Source organism: Centroberyx gerrardi, chromosome 21 (assembly GCF_048128805.1).
Source record: "Centroberyx gerrardi isolate f3 chromosome 21, fCenGer3.hap1.cur.20231027, whole genome shotgun sequence".
NCBI lineage: Eukaryota > Metazoa > Chordata > Actinopteri > Beryciformes > Berycidae > Centroberyx > Centroberyx gerrardi.
Window position 1 is genome coordinate 11,553,560 of NC_136017.1, and position 20,163 is coordinate 11,573,722.

Below are 20,163 nucleotides of genomic sequence, written 5' to 3' on the forward strand. Positions count from 1 at the left end.
CTCTTATCTCTGCATTAAAGAACCGCAACCGTTGCTCACACCGACCCCTCCCTGACCCGTGTTGCTCAAAAAAACCGATTCTAATACTTATTACTCCCTTGGATCATTAATTTTTCATTACTACCCCAAATTTTTCATTGGCAGTTGCATCCTCTCTTACCGTAAAAAAAAAAAAACAGTTTAACCCAGTTACCTCCTGTGAATAACCAGGGAAGCTAAATAATGTTGATGTCCAATGTTCTTGTCTTCCTTTTACTGTAGTGGAGAAACTCGGCTTTACTGCCATTTAAACCAACTCAGTGAATTATATGGAAAATGAATGGGGCAATGGGGGTGGGATGTAGTTTTTGGATAATTCAACTTCAGTGTGATATTTATAGGCAGTGATAGTTAGTACATCTTATGTCACGTGCCACCAAATCTTTAAAACCCTTTTATACACATGAATGTACAAAATATTAGGTACATCTTCCTGATATTGAGTTGCAGCCCCTTTTGCATAATCCACATCTCAATTGTCTCAAAGCTTAAAAATCCTTCTGCTTCTCTTTATCTATCCTTTGTGATTGGTTTAGATTTAACAAGGGAAATCAACAAGGGATAAACTAATATTTTGTTCATAAAGTATATAAATAGACTACATTTTGGGGGGCAAACTGGAGCAATGACTTATCACTAACCAGATATTTATCATTATTATTATTATTATTATTATTTTTTTTTTTTTTTTAGATTTCCAAATAAATCTCTGGTAATGTTCAGGCTTTGCTCTCCATTATAATGATTAAAGGCTGCAGGATCCGGTCTGGACTCACTCGGGCTAAGGTATGGTCAGTGCCACACCTTGCCATGCCCAATTTATCGACCCCGGTGTTATGTGGCCATTTGGCAGTGCAGTGCGCGTCTTGGACACGGCGCTGCGCTCTCGGCGCTCCGCCACTCGGCTCGTCTGAAAGCACCCCGCCCTCCCCTCCCCTCCATCTCCACCTCACCCAGCGCTGAGAGAGAGCACACAACAGGAGAGAAGCGCGGAGAAACACACATCCGTCACAGTGATAGTAAAACGAGGCACACCGTCGCCCGACGCCCCGACCAGGACGCCGGCGTCTCTGACCGATCCGTCCCCGGAGGTGCGCCCCGCTCGTCCCGTCCGCGCTGCCCAGCCGCGCCGCGCCGCTCCGGGCCGGTCGGTTCCTCTGGAGAGCAGTTTTCCCTGGAAGCTGGATGAATTATTGGAGAGTTGTGAACAAGTACGAGAAGAAACCTGAGGCTCGCGATCTGCCTCCGCGGTCCTTCCAGGGAAGACGAGACTCAGCCGAGAGTTGTGGATAATGGAGAGGACGCTCCTGTATCTTCCCATTGTTATTTTACTGATGCAATGTAAGTGGGATATGGCAATAATTCATTCATATGAATTAACTCTGCTCTCTCTCTCTCTCTCTCTCTCTCTCTCTCTCTCTCTCTCTCTCTCTCTCTCTCTGGGATAAAGCTTAGGATAGAGATGATTAAAATGCTGGATAGCAGCATTAGTATAATTTAAACAATGATCATGTTATTTAAAATAATTACTTTTTGTCTGTTATCAGAATGTCTTTTTCCCATACAGTAACTGTCAAATGGATGTTGTAATATCAATGCAAGTACACTGCAAAAAATGTCACTTTTTACAAGTCATTTAGTCTAGTCTAAGTCTTAAAGTCTTACACAACTGAAGAGAATCTGATGAAGGGGGTGAGATAATTTCCCTTGTTTCCAAAACAAATATTTTTCCAAGAATTTGCTTAAATCAAGAGTAATTTTCTTGATAGTGAAGTGATAGGTGTTATTCTTCAGTTTTTAGTAATAAAGTTTTTAATAATAATAATACAAAAAAAAACTAAAACAAGTGAAACTGCAATAACTGAATAACTGTAATATCTCAACCCATTGGCAGAATTTAGATTAAAAAAAAAAAAGACTTTAAGGCTGAATATGAAACTAAAACAGATGGACATTTTTTGCAGTGTATGGATGAGACAGACATTGCTCATCCATGTTTTTTTAACAAATACTCGGACATTATTGCCCAATTCCTCAACTTGGAAAAAAAAAAAACCAACTGTGTAAGTGGGCGGTGCTGCTGGTAAAACACGGCTGGGTTCCTATGAGCTGGCCCCAAAGTTGTAGTTGGCCGGGTGCCACCCAAGGGTGTGGGCGGACCAGTGGTGGGTGGGCACCCGTTCTGGCAGAAGAGGTGCCAGCTCCGTGCATGAGGTCAATGGCTGGATTCCCACCAGTGACTCCCAACTGTTTCTTATTTTCACTCGTGACAAAGATCTGGTGTTTACATAGCAGGGATGTTACCAGGAGACAGAAAGGTTTAGGAACAAAACAGGAAAACGAATGGAAAAAACCTGAAAAATCCCATCCCATTTATAGCAAAATCACCCTCTAACTTTCCCTGCTCAGTCCACACTGAACCTCCACCGTGTGTGAATGTGGAAAAGAGAAAAGATCTAATGAGAAAGCAGTGTAAATCAAGTTGTTATGACTCCAGGGGAGTGGCTGCCGTGTGACATGGATGTGATGAGACAGTGTGAGTGAGTGACGCACATTTTACTCTCCTCCGTTTCGGTTTATGGTGCGCCCACATTGGCCACCTGTCAGGCCAGGAGGTCACGGGTTCACGGAGGTGCGGCGGTCCGTGCCGAGGCCTTCTCTGGACGGCCTGACAGAAATAACACATCGTCCGGGGAAAACGCACAGAGAGAGAGAGATGGATGTAAACAGTGTATCACGGCGGTTTATGAAGCCACAAATCAAAGCTGACTTGGCAGAGTGTGTATTGAATGCCTGTGTATTGTAATGTAAAAAAAACCTATAGGAAGTGTGTTTGGGTGGGGCTCTATGGCAAAGGGAACCCAACACCCCCCATCTCATCCTCTCTCTCTCTCACACACACACACACACACACACACCATGTCTGACTGAGACAGCTGTTGCTCACACAGCAGTACAGGGTTACAGCCACACAGAGGGGCTTTGTTCTAACGGGGAACACACACACACACACTCACACACACGCTGCCCTCACCCTGTTTTTCTGGATCCCCTCTCAGCTTTGAAATGTTTTTGCGCCGCCTGCGTCCGCGTTATCTGTATCCCACAGCCATACAGCGCATCTCCTACGAGTACATCTCTCCCCCTTGCTCATTTTGCTACTTGTTAATTTGAATAAGTGCCTTTAATTATTACTGCGCCATGCCTTTGACCTCGGCGCAGCCCTGGCAACACCCGCTCACTCTCTGTAACACTCTGTACGGACCACATAATGAGAGGAAGCCGTCTGCCAAGGCGCGAGCGTGCCATCTTTCTATTTTTGCTCGGGCGAGAGGGTGGCGGTCCCTCTGTGAGTTTAAGCTGTTTCATTGTTTGGGGAGGGGGTTATGCCACACGAGAGAGATTGTGTGTGTGTGTGTGTGTGTGTGCGTGTGTCTATATGCTTGTCTGTGCTTTTGTGTCCAAACCTTTCTCTAGATATCTGTACCAGTTATTTAAAGTCGCAATAGGCCCTTTCCAGAAGAATCTATACCATAGCAAACATACCTGTTGGAAGACCTGACAAGCTAGTGGAAGACCAGCACCTGTTAAAGAGGCCCGCTGGTCAAACTACATGAACACATGAAAGAGTTTTAAGAGTCAATATAAGTGATTTTATGCCACCAATTTCAGTTTGTCTTTCACACTCTTTAAAATAAGAAAGCGTTGTCTGATTAATGCTGAAGAAAAATCGCAATTGTAGTCCAAGTTTAGGGAAGTAACGTTATAGCTAAAGCCTTAAACTTGGTTGCCAATCTTGCTAGCTAGCTAGCTAAGCTAGGTGCCTCTAGGTAAATCAACAGCTGTGTAAACAAATCCGCTTCTTTTGCTTTCCTGTGTTAAGCAATGAAAGCAGGGTAATGTTGCGTATGCTAGCAGTCATTGAAACATTTCTTTCTCTAAAGATCCTAGAAAATTCTTGTTGACTCTTTCTTGGATAGCTAGCCTTATATTTGGAAAGTTACACCATGTTAAAAATTAGTCACAAATGATCTGAGCAGACCCTGTACTGACCGCTGTCTGCTTTGACGTCTTGCGATTCATTTAGGCTAACTGGTGTCGTCTTCTTTTTTCTGATATATGTTTTGTTTTTTCTCCTTGACGTGCGACAGTTTTTGGAAGTCTATGATTTCTTCTCTTGCCTTATTGGAACAGCCAACCACACAACAAAACATAACCAGTTTGCAGTGTTGATAGCAGCGAGTCAGACTAGGCTGTTGCATTGGAATAATGCGGTGGCCTCCCAACATGGCCGCTAGGTGTGTTACAATACTTTTGCAACGCCTCTATTAGAATCACTTTATTCGCCAAATGGAAATGTACAGGAATCGGTCTTAGTGGTGCTGGTGGAGGGATGTATTGACAATTTACATAGTCACACACAGCTCATACTGAAGCATGATACAAGAGCAATAGGACATCTCATACACTGCATGAGTGCCTGTCTGTGCTTATTTGTGCCTCTTTGTCGGTACATTTCTGCCTACATGTGTGCTTGTATGTCTGCGTATGTTAGTCTATGCTTCTATGCTTGTGTGTATGTGTGTGTGCTTGTGTTTCTATACTTGTGAGGACCAAACAAGCAGCTAATTTACGGGTAGGACTTATTTAGGTTGAGGTGAGGGTAAGGGTTAAGGTTTTTAGTGCAGAGGGTTAGACTGTAGTTGGTGGCACGTCCTCCCAAGTACATCAAGACAACCGCGTGTGTGTTTGTGTGTGCGTGTCAGTCAGTCCCTGCTCCAGCGGCCAGTCAGTCCGCCGGTCGGCCAGGCAGTGGCAAAGTGTGGGCATGTTGTCAGCCTCGCTACATCTCCCTTCCCTCAAAGAGACACCCTTCAAGGTGGCGCTGGCCCCGGTCTCACACTATGTGACAAGAGCTTCTCCCATTCGCAGTGATACTGTCTGAGAGTATCTCCCCGGCTTTCAATCCCACTCTCTCTTTTATTCATGCTTCTGCGGGTCTGTCCCCCTCTCCTGTCCTGCCCCCCCTCACCCCCATCTCGCTCTCGCTCTCGCCTCACTCACCCCCCCCAGTCCCCTCCGCCTCGTTCTCCTCCAGTCCCTTCATTTGTATTCTATTCTTAGGCTACTCATCTCTCCTTTGTCGTTCATTCTCGTCTCTTTTTAATCTCGCCGTATCTCTCGCCCCCCGTCCCTTGTTCATCCTTTAGAGAGACAATGCTCCTCGGAGGGTGTCGAGGAACACGCCGCCGAGGCCGCGGCGATAATCCTGTTACACTGGTACAAATTCACACATGGCAAAGTGACGGCGAGAGAGAGCGCGTCGGGAGGGAGAGTCTGCGTTTTTCATTCACTTAACGCAAAAGTTTGAGGGAGTGAAATTGGTGGAAATTGAGCCAACTTCGGTAAAAGCTTTTCATGTAAAAAAGAAGGAAAAAAACTTGACTGCACGATGCTGCATTTGGAAAATATCATTTCTATTACATAGGCTGTTATTTAAATACCAAAAGGGGATCTTGCTTATATTTTACCTAGGTTTTGGGCATTAAGGTTTCAGTGAACTTTAGGTCTGATTGTAACCTCCATGCTGGGTTTTTATGGCCATCCAACATGGCTGCCTTCCTGTTCTATTCCATCCACACTTCCGGTTCCTCCCTGCTGCCCTTTGTCTCAGCCTGGCCTCCATTCTTCCATGCAGCCCTGCCCTTCACAAGGGGGAAGCGGCTGAAGTTCCTAGTCATTCAATAACAATAAACTCACACAGGACGTAGAATGACAAACAGGAACCCAGCGAGCTGACGGTAACTTTGGAAATGTGACACACACTCGAAGAATAATCACCATTGCTGACAGTTCCTAAGTCACGTATTCGAGTTTTACATTAGCAAATCCTGCCAACATGTTTACATGACATCAGACCTATTATTTTTTTTTTTTTGTGAGATTTTAATCTGTCCCTATGCATCATGGTATTTGCAGAGACAATGGCAGGAAAAACAAATAGAGTGTGTGTGTGTGTGTGTGTGTGCTGGTGGGGGGGGGGGGGGTCGTTAGGTCAGTGCTTTTTGCTTTTAAGAGGAGTGTATGAAGGCTGCTCTCTTTCCTGCGACAACCTCACTATGCCAATTTAGAAGTTTTTTCACATCTTCAATATTCACTTCCAAGTTTTTCGTAGCCCTTAATGTGCTAAGTGAGGACCCATGAGGTCCATTCAACATTTATTATGTAATTTCAAAGATTCATGGTGTTCCGTCTGAAAATCTAGGTTTTTTTCTCATTTAAGTCGTGTAAAACTTACTTTTGGGAGATGTTAGGTTTTTAAACAGCAGTGAGCATTTGTCACTTGTGTGTGTGTGTGTCTGTGTGTGTCCAACCTACTCCCTCCTCGGATGGGCCTCTCCCATGGACGACCTGCAGAGAACAACAGGAAGACCAAACAACAATCAGTTCCTGAACCAATCAGCTCTCAGGAAAGGCAGAGCTCCTGCTTCCTGTTCCTGTTTGGATATCAGTGACAGGCAGGCGGCGGAGACACGGACAGGGACAGGGACCCGTCTGCCCCTCTTTCCTAAAGCCGTCCATACATCATCCACCTCCGGTTAATCTAGGCAAGATGGTTGGCGACCTTGCCCTAACCTAACCTTAGACAGCCATACGGCGGGCCGCTCCTTAACGTAGGATTAAAGCAGGAGGGGAGGGGTGGGGTGGGGGGGGTAATCCCGCCTTTACCTCAGATCTGACCAAGAAAGCCTCAGTCTGCTGCATCTGCCTCAGAGTAAAGCGAGGCGGACCGAAGACGGCCATTAAGCATTCTCCTCTTGCAGTTGGCGGGCAACATGAAGCACTTTACCAATTCACCTTGCCCCCTAATGGATGACAAGCGATATTACGTCCTGAACTGCTCTCACCCCTCTTTTCCTTTCTCTCTCCTGTGCTCTCTCCTCCTCTTTTCTTGTTTCTCCTCCTCTCAACTCCCCCCACTTCTCTCTCTCTACCCCCACCACCCACCCTCCCTCTATCACTACCAGGTTCCCCCTCTGTTCCTGTTACTGTGTCGAGCAACAGACACAAGGTGGAGGTGCGCGAGTTTTCAGGTGAGGGAGAACGTTCTGATGCTTCTGTCAAATTCTCAGTGGTGCAATAAGCTTTTAAAGTCAAACAGACCCAGCAGTAAAAAAAAGTCCCATGTGTATAAGTCATCAGTCGAATTCCCCCTTTCTGTTCTCCCAACCAGATGCGGTGCTGTCCTGCATGTTCCGCACAGAGAGAGACCAGAACCCGCGCATCGAGTGGAAGAAGAAGGGGAAAGACGTTTCCTTTGTTTACTATGACGGACAATTCAGAGGTGAGGAAAGCCGGCCACCTCTCTTTATCCCTCTTGAGTCAACAGCCCCGGATCACAGAGTTGGTCCAGCATTTGGTTTAATCTGCTTGGAGCGCCAGATGGGTGGGGTTTGCCACACAGGACACTTGGCCGTGCCTGTAAGAGAAAACCGCACCAAAATATGGCGAGAAAGCAAGGTTCAAGATATTGGACCTCCTATTGCACAATTCATGTTTCAAAAGTGTAACGGCTTAAAATCCTTCTTTAAGTCTCCTACCTTTCATCTACATCTCTCCTTCATGAGTAATGTGAGTTTAATGGGTGAAATAAATAATGAATCATAGCTTTAACCTGGTCAGTCTATTTAATGGAAAGCACAGTTAAGTCTGAATATTTTTTCACATATAAAGAAAAGATTCACTGGAGCACACACAGTTTAGCCTTTTATTGAAGGTGCAAAGACTTCCAAGAGACTACTGACTCTTGGACAGAGATAGTAGTGACACTATATAGCTGTCCTAGTAATCATATACACAAAAGTAAAGCATAACAATACATATCAACAAAGAATAAATATGCATCATCATCCATAGAAAATACAATATGTGGATGAATATATACTCTCAATAAATACATGAGGAAAAAAATAGAGGAAGAGATATTTTGAAAAGCCAAAAACACCAACAAGTCCATCTATATAGAAACATGACAAGTTTAGTTCTTCATTAAGACCAAAGGGCTCAAGTGTGTTAACTGTGTGGATCCAATATGCGTCTCTGCATAGCATTTTTTTGATGACATCACCGCCTCTCGGAGAACAAGATTTTCTCAATACCCCAGAATTTCAAGGATGCTGCGGAGTACACCACCGTTACCCCTTATAGATAGTCAGATCAAGGATATTTATTTTGTGAGTATCAAAGTCCATAGTAAAAGATAAATAGTCAAATATACAAATATGTCAAGACCCATCTCCTCCCCTTCATTGACAACTCATGACTGAAGGGGAAATGAATACAGAATCACAGCTTTCCCCTCGTCAGGCTAGTTCTTTGAAAGAGCTGGTGGCCCTAATAATGTGTTGTAATTTGTGTGATATGAAATAAATGCTGGTATGAAGCAACACCGCACTGAAACTAACCCCTGCAGCTTGAAATCTATTCTCGGAAACCACCACAAAGAACACAACTTTGCTTTTTTTCTGTTGTAGCATTGCTTATTCATTGCTGCTGTGTGAAAACCTTGTAAGTCCAAATTTTGGTGACTTTCACATTTTAACTTCAGTTGAAGGATTACATGCTCCTCTGTAGGTTGAGGAAATTATCTGACCTCTTGGGTTTAGGGTTAGGCTTAGGGTTAGGTTTAGGGGTCAGGGTTACCCATTGGATAAACTCAATAATACATGGTGGTATCTATCTGGAAACAAGATTGTATTTCTTAGTTCCTAAAAAGAAAGTTTCCCTGTGCCAATATTAGAACAAATTGCATTGGAACAGGAACAGAATGTCAAATGATTGCGCTCAGTAAGCATTATTGTTGCTTACATTTCATGTGACACATCAACCTTCTCTAAAATGTATCCTAAAGGTTAGAGGAGCGGGCTAGTGATGAGGAGGCTGCTGGTTTGAGTCCCTGAATGGGTAAAGACAGGATTAAAGAACTGTCTCACGAACACCACAATGCGATTCTGTCTGTCATTCAAGACATTTTCTTCTCCTCATCCTGACCTTCTGTCCTCTCTCCCAGGTCCCTTTGAAGGGCGGGCGTCCATCGACGGGGCGACGGTGACGCTGCGCAGGGTGACCCAGAAGGACGCGGGGGAGTACCGCTGTGAGATCAGCGCTCCCCTCGACTCGGTCAGCCTGGGAGAGACCAACGTCACGCTCAAAGTCCTGGGTACGGCCCGCAAAGACTCTGTGAAGAACGAGGGCTGAAATGTCAAGAGCATAGATTTGAGACAAACTAAAAAAAAAAACTACAGTCTCTGCCACTCCTATGTGACAAACCCACACATCTGTCACCTAAGTTGATTGTATTCCTCTCTTCTTTTTACCCTCTCCCCTCCCCCAGTGCCCCCACAAACCCCGTCGTGTGAAATCCCCAGTTCGGCGGTGACGGGCTCAGTGGTGCAGCTGCGCTGTAGGGACCAGCAGAGCATCCCCCCCGCCACGTACTCCTGGTACAAGGACAAACAGCCCATCAGCCCCCCGCGCCACGCCAACGCCACCTATCAAATCAACGCACACACCGGAGTGCTGGTGAGAGAGAGAGTGGGAGGGGAGGGGAGGGGAAGGGAAGGAAGGAGTGTGTAGAGAAGAGAAGATAGAGATGCTTCTGTTGGGTTTTGGTGTGTGAAGGAATGTGTTGAAGGTGGTCTTTGGTTTGCGTTCCATGGCATTCTTGAGGCAAACATTTAAAAAAAAACATAATTTCATGGATAGTGCAGAAGAATAAAAAACAACCAACCCCTCACGCATGTTTCCATCTCTTCTTCCTTCTGTTTGTCTCCTGCAGGAGTTTAAGGCGGTAGCCAAAGAGGACACCGGTCAGTACAGCTGTCTGGCCTCTAACGGGGTGGGACCGTCCAAGATGTGTGAGGGCAACCGCATGACGATAGGTAAGTGCGCGTGCGTGTGTGCCTGTCCACATTTTATCTTCCCTCTTGCCCCACACCTTTCAACACGGGAGAAAATCAGGGATGCAGTGGAGGGGAAAAACTTATTTTACCCACCTCCTAAATTATGAAATGGAGTGTACTCACTTTTATAGGCAGATAAAAAGCTTTGCTATGAATTGAAGGGTTTTATTCCAAAATGCTATATATACTGTATATATATATATACATTTGGGGACCAAAATGTTTTCTGCTCCAGATTAAAAAAAGAAACAAATGATTACATCCTCTAAAGTATCACTATTTTGTGTCTAAAGGCTGACAGCTTTACTTTCATGCCAGCAATCATTTTGATGTTTGGAGTAGGTGTCATATTTTCCAAACGGTGAATATCTCACTTTGGAGTGAAAGTCATAAATTCGCAGAAAATATTATAGTAACTGGGATCAGACTGAGGTAGGTTGCATGAAGAAAAAAATGTTTTTTTAAAAAAATATGGTCTTTTGTTTCTGTTGATGTCGATGCTCGTTCACCTTATGATGACGAGGCTGGACTGGAGTTCAAAGTTTCCCCACTTTCTTTTTTATTTACCGCTCCATCACTGCCATCACTGGAGTCAATGTCCCCTTTATCTCCCTGTATGATGGATTGAAATGTATCTCCCTGCACTCAATAGCACAAATCCAATCACATGAAACAGGAAAAGGAGTGTTTCTCTCCATCTGTCTTCCTCCTCGTTATGAAAAAACGATCATAACTCAGTCTCGCCTTTCCCACCTGTCTCACCCCGCCACCCCTCCCTCCTCCTTCCTCCCTCCTCCCTCCCACTTCCAGAGGACATTAATGTCGCGGCCGTGGCGGCGGCGGTGGTGGTGGTTTGTCTGGTCGTCGCCATCTGTGGATGTGGGGGATACCTCTTGCACCGGAACGGGTTCTTCAGCCGTGAGTTTCATCTGATAGATACAGTGTCTGCTTACGTATTGCATGAACAGGATTTTGCTTTTTTACCTTCTTGAAAAAGTGACGTTCCTCCTCTTTTCTCTTCCATTGTCCTCCCAACCCATCCATCAACAGGGCACAGAGGAAGGTAAGAGCTCTGTGATTACATTAACATTGATGTGAACCAACACAGAAGCACGCTAATATTGTATACAGTGCAGTGTGGTTGGCCGAGGGGTGGGGGTGGGGGGGTTGTTGTTGCACATTAGACTGCGTGTCTGCGTCTGTGTGCTGAGTCAGGACTGTATAGAGTGACAGCTGTGTGTGTGTGTGTGTGTGTGTGTGGGGTTGAGCCACAGCAGCGCCTGTGTTTCTACTCATCAGTGATGGGCGCCAACAGATGCACAAACCTTGGGAAAGGGTTTTTTTTTTTTTTTTTATGTCATTTCCGACCAGATGCACATCTGTTGAAGTCCCATCAAAATGAAGCCACGCAGATGGAGGAACAATACCGACAATCAAAGAAGGAGAAATATTCTCTACTCCGCTAGATTAGTACATAATTATGTAATAATTATTGGCTGTTAATCAGTAAGGAACAAAATATTGGCAGTAGAAAGAATTACAGGCAATTACACAGATGGGACGGGTAATTTGAAATGGATTACTTAGAGATGGAAAGGATTCAAGAATGAGAAGTTGGTCGCCTAAGGAGGGGTGGGTGGGGGGTGGGGGGGGGGCAATGTACACTGCATTTACAGACAGCTCCTAATATAACTGCCTGTTCTACAAAAACACCAGAGTGGGCGTTATGACGCTTTGATGCCAGACTGGCTATTAAGCCAGAAAACGCAAAGAGATAAATGTGTGTCCTCATGCGACTTCCCTAACTTGCTTGACTTTAAGTTATTAGATTATTGTCTTATTATTGGGCAGCATTAGATGCAGAGTCATTGTGGAACTCTCCTTGAAGCCGATGCAAAAGCTCTTTGTCTAGGTTAAAGTCTGACGCTTATCCCACTGAGCTAACTGGAGCTGTCAGTGTCAACTTCCTATTTATAGAACAGGCTTCTTCACAAAGACTCGGAGACAATGCAACATGATTTCTGATGCACCAATAGTAGGCACACGTTAATAGAGTAGGAACACGGATCTAGGATGTAGCTCTGCCTTTAGTAGAGTGAATGGAATGGTCAAGGGGATCTTAGGGGGATGACTGTTGTCACCCTGGACACTGACCAGGGTTCAGTTTTAGCTTTTCCTCAGATATGACAGTGGCTAGGGAAGAGACAGGGAATCTGCGCAAAAGCAACTGTGCAGCAGGTTGGGCTGGTTGTCACTGAGACTTTAGGTGCCTGCAAAAACCACTGAGTTCACTCCTGTTGAAGTGTCCTTGAGCAAAACACTGACCCACCATACTTAGCTGTCCTACCACTCTAATACCTCTGGTGAAATGTGTACAGATAAATGTGTCTCGGAGAAACAACTTCCTTATTACGCAGAGTGTAACATGACACTTGAAGTGCTTAGTCATTTAGCTAACCCTCTTATAAACTTTATTTATAGAGAACTTTTCGAAACAAAGTGCTTCACAGAACAGCAGAGGAAAACAGTAAAAACAACCAAACCTTAAGAGTAATAATAAAATAAACAAATAACAAAAAAAACAATCGACAAGAAAATGATGCCGATCAATCTAAACACAAAAAATAAGAAAAAGCAAGTTTATAAAAGTATGTTTTTAGGATTGAATGAAAGAAGACACGAAAGAAGCTGTTTTTTATGGGAACTTATAGCAGCGTGTCGTCTGCATAGCTATGGAGGGGGATATATTACGAATGATGTTGCCTGAAAGAACATGTAGATAGAGAACAATAAGGGACCTAAGATCGAACCTTGGGGAACACCAGATGTAGATGAAGAGGATGAAGACGCTTTCCCCATAACCAGACCAAAGACCTGCTGGTAAGATACGAGCGTAACCACTTGAGAACGGTTATGGAAGGTGACTTACAATGAGTGAGCAGGTAGGGGTTCAGTGTCTTGCTCAAGGACACTTCAGCAGGACAGTAGGCAGCTGCTGGGATCGAACTTGCGAGAGACCTTCCAGGTTACAGCGGCCTCTTGCGCAACAGAGAAAAAAAATTTATATGTAGGGGTTTTGAATTGCTGCATGTGATTGGCTCACCACTTGACCCGCTCACCCCGACATTTCGATTGGCTCCGACCAGAATTCTCCTGCATCATGATTCATGATTGGCTGCATGGTCTGCACAGCGTCACCGTTAGTAACCCCCATAAGAAGCATGGTGTGCAGTGTGAATCCCTAATCGAGCCCCCGTTGTTGAACTCTGACCTTTTTTTGAAGCCATCAAAACTGACCGTTGACCCCTACAGGTCATTTTGGATCTCCCAGTGTCATGGTGCAGCCCACATCAGCAGCCAAACCCTGCACAGAACTGAGGACATGTGAGTGTGACGCTTAGACAGGCCGACGGACAGATGAGGTGCAAACAGACAGACAAGCAGAGGAGTAGTGACTGCCTTGAGAAGATGTTGTCTCCGTGTGTGTGTGTGTGTGTGTTTGTGTGTGTGTGAGCGGGTACATTTGTGCCTGTGTCCTGAACTGGAACTGGGACCGTTGGGTTTATCGAATGTCCCGTCTCGAACGCTGAACTCCAATTTCCTCACGCATCACTCTCTCCAGCTTAATACTGTTCCGCTCAGCCGTTCAGGGTTCAGAGAAGCAGGCTTTCCTCTTTACCCAATGGGAGGGTTGCCATGTATGATGTGCATTATTTATACAGGGCAAGATATGACTCAGGATACAGCTGTCCGCCTCGCGTTTCTTCTCTTCTTTGTGCTGGTGTCAAACTGTCCGATGCGCTTATGGTGTCTTTGTCTTTCAGGTCCAATGTCAACTACATCCCTCCGCCCCAAGAAGTGAGTGGTTGTTTTTTTTTTACCCTCTCCCTCTGTGTATCTCCCCCTTTCCTCTCCCTCTGTCTCTCTTTCATGTTCCTTGATGGACACTGAGCGGTGACACAAGCAAAACGCTGACTTAAGCATGAGCGGCTCACACATTACCTAATGAACGTTGCTGCATTTCTGATTGAAATCATAACACCGTCACCCCAAGCCATTATTGAGAGCCATAATTCTGGAGGAGTTTAAATGATTGCGAGATTGCAAACTGTGGTAAGTTTTAGATTCAATGCAAATACTGAATTTTCTCTCTCTGTTTCTCCCCCGCAGCCCCAGGATTTCAAACACACCCAGTCTTTCATGCTCTGAGAAGCTGGCCTTCCTTTGAAAATATATCACGCTTGTGATAAGGTGCCAACACTGGATTCTTGTTTTTTTCTGGACTCATAAGGAGCTCTTCTTTGCCCAGTGCAGACACAACACTAATTTCAATCTTTTTTCCTCTACCACTCCTTCGGATGGGTAGCGACAAACGATTCTGCAAGGCTTCTTGTCCTCTTGCTTTGTGGTGTGGGCAGCTCCTGCCATTGACGTGTTCTGTTCATATGGGATTAAGTACAGTTACATGGCACTCTGCTCCCCCCTGGTGGTGAGATGTTGAAATTCCACTTGATCATTTCTGGATGGTCCAGGGACTAGAGCAGGGACGGGCAGCCGTGTGCCATGGAGGGCTGAGAGTCTGCAGGTTTTCATTCCAACCTAAGACAAACCAGGAGGTTTCACTGATTAGCACATTAACACACTGATCAGTGAAATCACCTGCTGTAGTGCTTGGTTGGAAGGAATTGTGCATGTCTCGGCCGTCCATAGCACACAGTTGCCTATCGCTCAACTAGAGGTTTCTACACACTTTGCTTGTTTCCTCCCTCTGCAGGCCAAATGTATTAACTACCTATGTGTTCTTTTACCAAAGACTGACCATTTCATTTAGGGGAATTATACTCATAAACTTTGATTATACTATGTGAGCATTACAAGGGGAACAGTCATTCTCCGTGAGTGTCATTACCTTAAAGCCATAGGGAAAAGCATCTCAGTTGCATAGCAGTTTTCAAATCTACTCACAAACAAATGCCGTTTACCTCAGTATCAGCCATCTGCCAATGTTTTGTCCTCTATTACACTGGGGCGCGGTTTCCCACGACCACATCGCCACTGAGATCGTCAGGCCGTGATCTTGGCACCAACATGCAATTAGGGAAACCCAGTCCAGGAGAAAAGGAAGCCACTCTAGCCGATTGAGACCAACCCCATTCCGCCCTAACGTGCCTGCATGGTCTTTTTATATACCTTGTGCCTTTTTAATTTGTCTGTCATATTTATCTATGGATCACTGTTTTTTGTAAAGAATTTGCCTTACTTTTTCTGTCTTTATATTTTTGTGCCACTGTTTATCAATGTTTATCAAATGGAGTGTCTGTTTTTAGACAGTGTGTGAATGGATTGTTGAGAGTTTTATTTGAATGATGTATCAGTAATAAAAGGTTTTCTATTAAAAAACATTGGGCCTTCCTTTATTGTGATCATTATTACAGCACCAGCAACAAACTGAGAAGCAGTTATCATTAGTCTGACCCCGCCTGTCAATCTGATTAAGTAGAGTAATGATTAATTACACTAAATCAATCAGATCAAGCAGGCTACTGACAGTCAATGACAGTTGTGTCACAAGTTAATTGGCTGTTTCATAGGGCTCTAAAGCAGACATAATAAATTGTTATGGCCTAATTCTTGCTTTTCAACTATAAACTGTGTCTGTGTTTCTTGTGCACATCATCACACACATTTCCAAATGCTGAAACTTATCAAAACACCATCTGTTGACATCTCCCAACAGGTAAGACTCTTGAGCTCTCTTCCCACAGAAGTAGTTAGCATATGAACTTGAGGTGCACAAGAGTCAGGGTTCAACCTTTGAATAAATGTTACAGTTAAATATCTCTGTTGTTGAGTGAGTGCCTGTATAACTAAGCTGTAAGCTGCTCTCAAGTAACACAGGCCTCTGCTCTCTGTCACCTCAAAGGGAATGTTTTTTTTTGTTTTTTTTAAATCCTCGTTACTAGGACTGAGGGATTCAAACCAGCCGCCCCAAATCCACAAATGTATTTATAATGTCCTGTGTTGACAACAGCATCACACCATAAATTGTTCTCTTGTTGGCTATCAAAACATACTCTGAATGAGTGGATATGGGGATTTAACCCATAAACTCAATGCCCTAATGTAGCTTATAGCTCTCCATTGTTATCAAACTCAGTTATGTAGCTGCTTGTCACAATGAGCTATTGTTGGTACATTTCCGGAGCTTAACCCCACAATCTGTAAGACTTGTGTAGCTATCAGGTTAATTGAGCTGAGTACATTAACCTGGTGTCCCAGGTCTCATTCAACCCTGATTCCACCAGGTGAATGTTATTAACTACCAGCTAGACTAGAAAACCAGCGGGGCTGTGGGACTCGGGGACCAGGATTGAGAACTACTGATTTATACTAAGCCTCACCATGCTTCTCAGGGTTACTGGACAATCTGGACACTACACTTGGTGGACTATTATGGCCTCATTCATGGAAATAAACTTGGATTCTTCAATTTGATCTAAAAATAATGTTCAAATTGTGGGAATACTGGATTAATAAAAGGTAGAACTGAATACATTTGGGAATACAACTCCCATCCAACAATTACAGGTTGCCTCAGGAATTCAAACACACATAAATTACCATTTTCCTGCAAATGATGTTACTATGGAGATGAAGTCAAAGTATTTTTATAACAGAGGCACCAGCTAATATTAGGTGCTGATGCAAGCCGTTTCAGCATGCTGTCGTCTGGGCACAAACCTCTGATCTGCGCCGCATTTAGAAAGGTGTGTGAGCGGCCTCGCCAAATGATTGGGTAAGATGAGAAGATTGGATTTTGTCACCACACTGTATGGTCACAATCAGGGTGGAGCAGCTCGATTGACAACCAGTGCGTCACTGTTCAATCCAATATCATTTTATTAAATACAACATATTGGTGACAGGTAGGAGATATACAACATGGATAGCATTTACTTCGCCACTTCGTCAAGCTTGGGCTCTGAAAGAAAAAAAAAGAGAAGAGAAATATGATTGACAGTTGGTGGCAACACTTTCCTGTGAGCCCAGAATTAACACAAACTACTGAGGGCAAGAGGTTTTGAAACAAATCATCTCTGAACACAATATAATAATAACTATATTTGCACAGCGCTTTTCTTAAATGTTACAAAGTGCAATGAGATTAGAGTTGAAATCCAGACAAAGACTGGAGCAATTTATAGCAACTAGCTGGTAGCAGCTTCATCAAAAAACAGTGTGAAGCTCAGACACAGCCAGCTCATGGACTGCTTTCAATCAGAACAAGGAAATCATCTTGCTTTGAGCTGTCTCGCCATCTCCACTATTTATAGACACTGCAGTGCCTAAACAAAGACCTGAATCACAGTACATCACTCCAATGGCAAAGAAGTACATATTTATAAAGGGGAACTGTGAAATCAAGTGAAAGCAAAGAATCACTGAAAGTCTCTTCATTTTAAAAAAAAAAAAAAAAAAGGGGGGGGGGGCATGGCATTACAAGCACATAGAGGATTCCAACACTTTTTTGCTGATAAAACTGCATGACACAAGGAACAATAGTTGATTTGAATGTCCATGATCAGCTAGGACTTATGTAATTATTAAATTTATTATCTGGGCCTTTCATTCCTTCAAATGTGCCTCAATCTACCGGTAAGCTAAGGTCAATGTTAAACCCTTGGCTCATTAGATAAAAATAAGATTATACAAGTGTTTGGATATGTCATTTTTGAATCGATAATTATTTCAATATCAACTGGAATTCAATAATTCCTTTACCTCTCCCTGTTTTTCATGAGCAACTTTAGTTACTTCAGATTTAAGTAATAGTTAAATTTTTCAGTCATTCAATAAAAAGGTACATTTCCACTACTTTGTTTTTTGCAGCAAAAGAAGTGAGTAGGCTGACTAAAAAAGCTCATTTACTGCAACCAGGGGAAATAAGTGCATCTCTGATCTGGAGGCATTTTCTGACCCTGGCACTCTGGAGAGGAAATTAAGCTCAGCTCTCCATGTTGTCATGCTGCTCAGGTTTGTCTGTCTTTTTAATTGCAAATAATAAGGGAAAGACACAAACAGGAGGGGGAGAGGAGAAGAACATGTATAACCTAAGTCACTTTCTACAACTTTCAGCCACTGACCTGGGAATTTGAAGTCGGGGAACTTGGTGAGGTCTCCTCCGCCGTATAGTCTCTGCAGTTTGGCCATCTCTTCAGACACGTTCTTCTGGTAGGCAGGGCCTGCATCCACTAGGCCACCTGAGGACCTGGTAGGAGACACACAGCGCCAAATGATGAGAGAGAGACAGGGGTGATGGTGATAGTGATGACACAAAAAGTATATTTGGACTCCAAACACACTATCGATCAGGCATGACATCTGAGCCAAATATCTGAAGGTTATCCTGGACAGAGTAGTAATACGGAGCAGAGCAAAGTTACCTGTTTGGACTGGCCTGGGGAGAGTTTTACTACTTTACCCACTAATAGTTATGGGTAGGATTTGGGCAGAGGAAGCTGATGATCTCAAGTTGACGCCAACAAACAAAGCTGAAGAACTTAAACTCACTTCTCTGGTAAACACAATCCTTCTGATTAAAGAGTGAGTTTTCAACCAGATTGATGTATCACAGTGTCAGATTATAGGACTATTGGGCTTGAGACTAGGAAGAGAGTGATAGTCCTTGCTAGCACATATGACCTGCAAAACACTGGGGTACAACTGCATTCAAACTGCTGGGGTTATTACACACTTATATCTAAGGTATTATATTACAATTGCGATTATAAGTCATCATGGTGGCTACTGACTTGCTCTTGGTGTTGTAGTCGCGGACCTTGTCCAGGAACAGTTTCTGGACTGGGTCGAGGTCCTTGGCCCGGTTGAAGAGGACAGCAGAAATGCCGATGTTCCTGCGCAGTGTCACGGTGACCGCGGAGCGCAGCAGGGAGGACAGCTGGAATAACCGGTGCAGTGCCATGCTGCCAGAGGATGACAGACTGTTAGTTTCTCATCAACAAGCTGTGCTGCATTCAGTGCATCATACTGGTGGGAGATGCAGAGTCTGACGTCCAGTGTATTTAGGGGCAGAGCACTTCATCCAGTTATTTACTTGGTGTTTGAACAGTTTAGTCGTATTCTGCTCTGAAAATCCTGGTAAACTACAAACTATACAGCCTACAAGACAACACTTTGGTTACAGGAGTTTAGCTAACTTTTTAAGGTAGATACCGTCGTTTCATGTAGACCTACTTCATACTAAACACTAAATGCAGTGATACTTTAACGACTTTATTACCATTCAAGTTAGAAACTGAAGCCAAACACTGCAATTACAGACCAACGTTACACAAGGTCACCATTTGATTTTGGCAACATAACGTCCGAAGCTAACTGCTAGCTAACTGTTAGCTTTCGTCATCTAACTTGACACAACAACCGCTAGCAAGCTAGGCTAACATTAGCTGACCTGATTAGGCCCTCAGATAATATCCTCTGTCATTTGTTAAGCTTCGATAAACCATCATATATTAACTATTGAAATGCACAAGTAATATTCTGTGTCTGCAATAATGGAAAATATGACAAAGTCCAATATTTATTCGCGTTTATATTAAATCGCACTACTCACCTTGGATTTGACACTTAGAGCTCAGATCCAAATGTGAAGGACCGCGGTGGATTGTGGGAATGTGGTGTGAGAATGGGAGGTGTTCACGGACATCAAAGTGTAACTTCCTTTGCGCAGCGCTGCGCAGCTCTGTCTTTCGACTAGATATACTGTATAATGATATAATACTTCAATGCTTTTAACCCGTACCCTAACCCTAACCCAAGGCTGTGATCCATAATGTTTTTTTTTTTTTTTTTTTCCAGAGTTTGAGGATCAGTTTACCAACCTTTATATTTTATTTGCGGAATAGTTTGTCCTCCTATTTAGGTTGACATAAATCTGTGTTACTTAATTTATAGTACACACAATAGCACTAGTATCAAACCGGTGTAAATTATAGGGTAGTGTTTTTAAGGGAAAAACACATTTTTTGTCAATATTTGTGGTTGTTTGCCTTGAAGATCACTGACTTGAAGTTCATTGTACAGTATATCTACCTTTATATTTACCCCTGGATCACTGGTTATCACAGCAGTACAATAGTTT

The 20,163-nt window shown here is 43.8% G+C and overlaps 2 protein-coding genes across 2 annotated transcripts; one reads left to right on the forward strand and one right to left on the reverse strand.

Annotated features, from left to right (window-relative positions):
• Positions 1-1,019: 1,019 nt before the first annotated feature.
• jam2a (junctional adhesion molecule 2a) lies at positions 1,020-15,413 on the forward strand. Its single transcript, XM_078291189.1, is given in 13 exon segments — positions 1,020-1,287; positions 1,289-1,318; positions 1,320-1,380; positions 7,068-7,133; positions 7,274-7,384; positions 9,110-9,259; positions 9,434-9,621; positions 9,878-9,980; positions 10,812-10,914; positions 11,044-11,064; positions 13,314-13,385; positions 13,826-13,859; positions 14,172-15,413. Coding segments are annotated over 13 exon segments (1,041 nt in total). The 5' UTR covers positions 1,020-1,224; the 3' UTR covers positions 14,211-15,413.
• A 1,470-nt stretch (positions 15,414-16,883) lies between these two features.
• Positions 16,884-19,697, reverse strand: atp5pf (ATP synthase peripheral stalk subunit F6). The gene is made up of 4 exons (XM_071923805.1): positions 19,636-19,697; positions 18,815-18,985; positions 18,146-18,270; positions 16,884-16,983 (listed from the first exon to the last, which is right to left on the reverse strand). The coding sequence occupies exons 2-4, from the start codon at positions 18,982-18,984 to the stop codon at positions 16,955-16,957; spliced, it is 324 nt and encodes a 107-aa protein (XP_071779906.1). The 5' UTR covers position 18,985; positions 19,636-19,697; the 3' UTR covers positions 16,884-16,954.
• Between the last annotated feature and the right edge of the window lie 466 nt (positions 19,698-20,163).

Excerpts from the sequence above, each read along its gene's own strand:
- atp5pf (XM_071923805.1), bottom strand. The coding sequence starts at position 18,984 with ATGGCACTGCACCGGTTATTCCAGCTGTCCTCCCTGCTGCGCTCCGCG. Across the intron at positions 18,271-18,814 it reads GACTACAACACCAAGAGCAA|GTCCTCAGGTGGCCTAGTGG; the intron begins GTCAGTAGCCAC and ends GTCTCCTACCAG. Across the intron at positions 16,984-18,145 it reads CCCCGACTTCAAATTCCCAG|AGCCCAAGCTTGACGAAGTG; the intron begins GTCAGTGGCTGA and ends TTTTTCTTTCAG.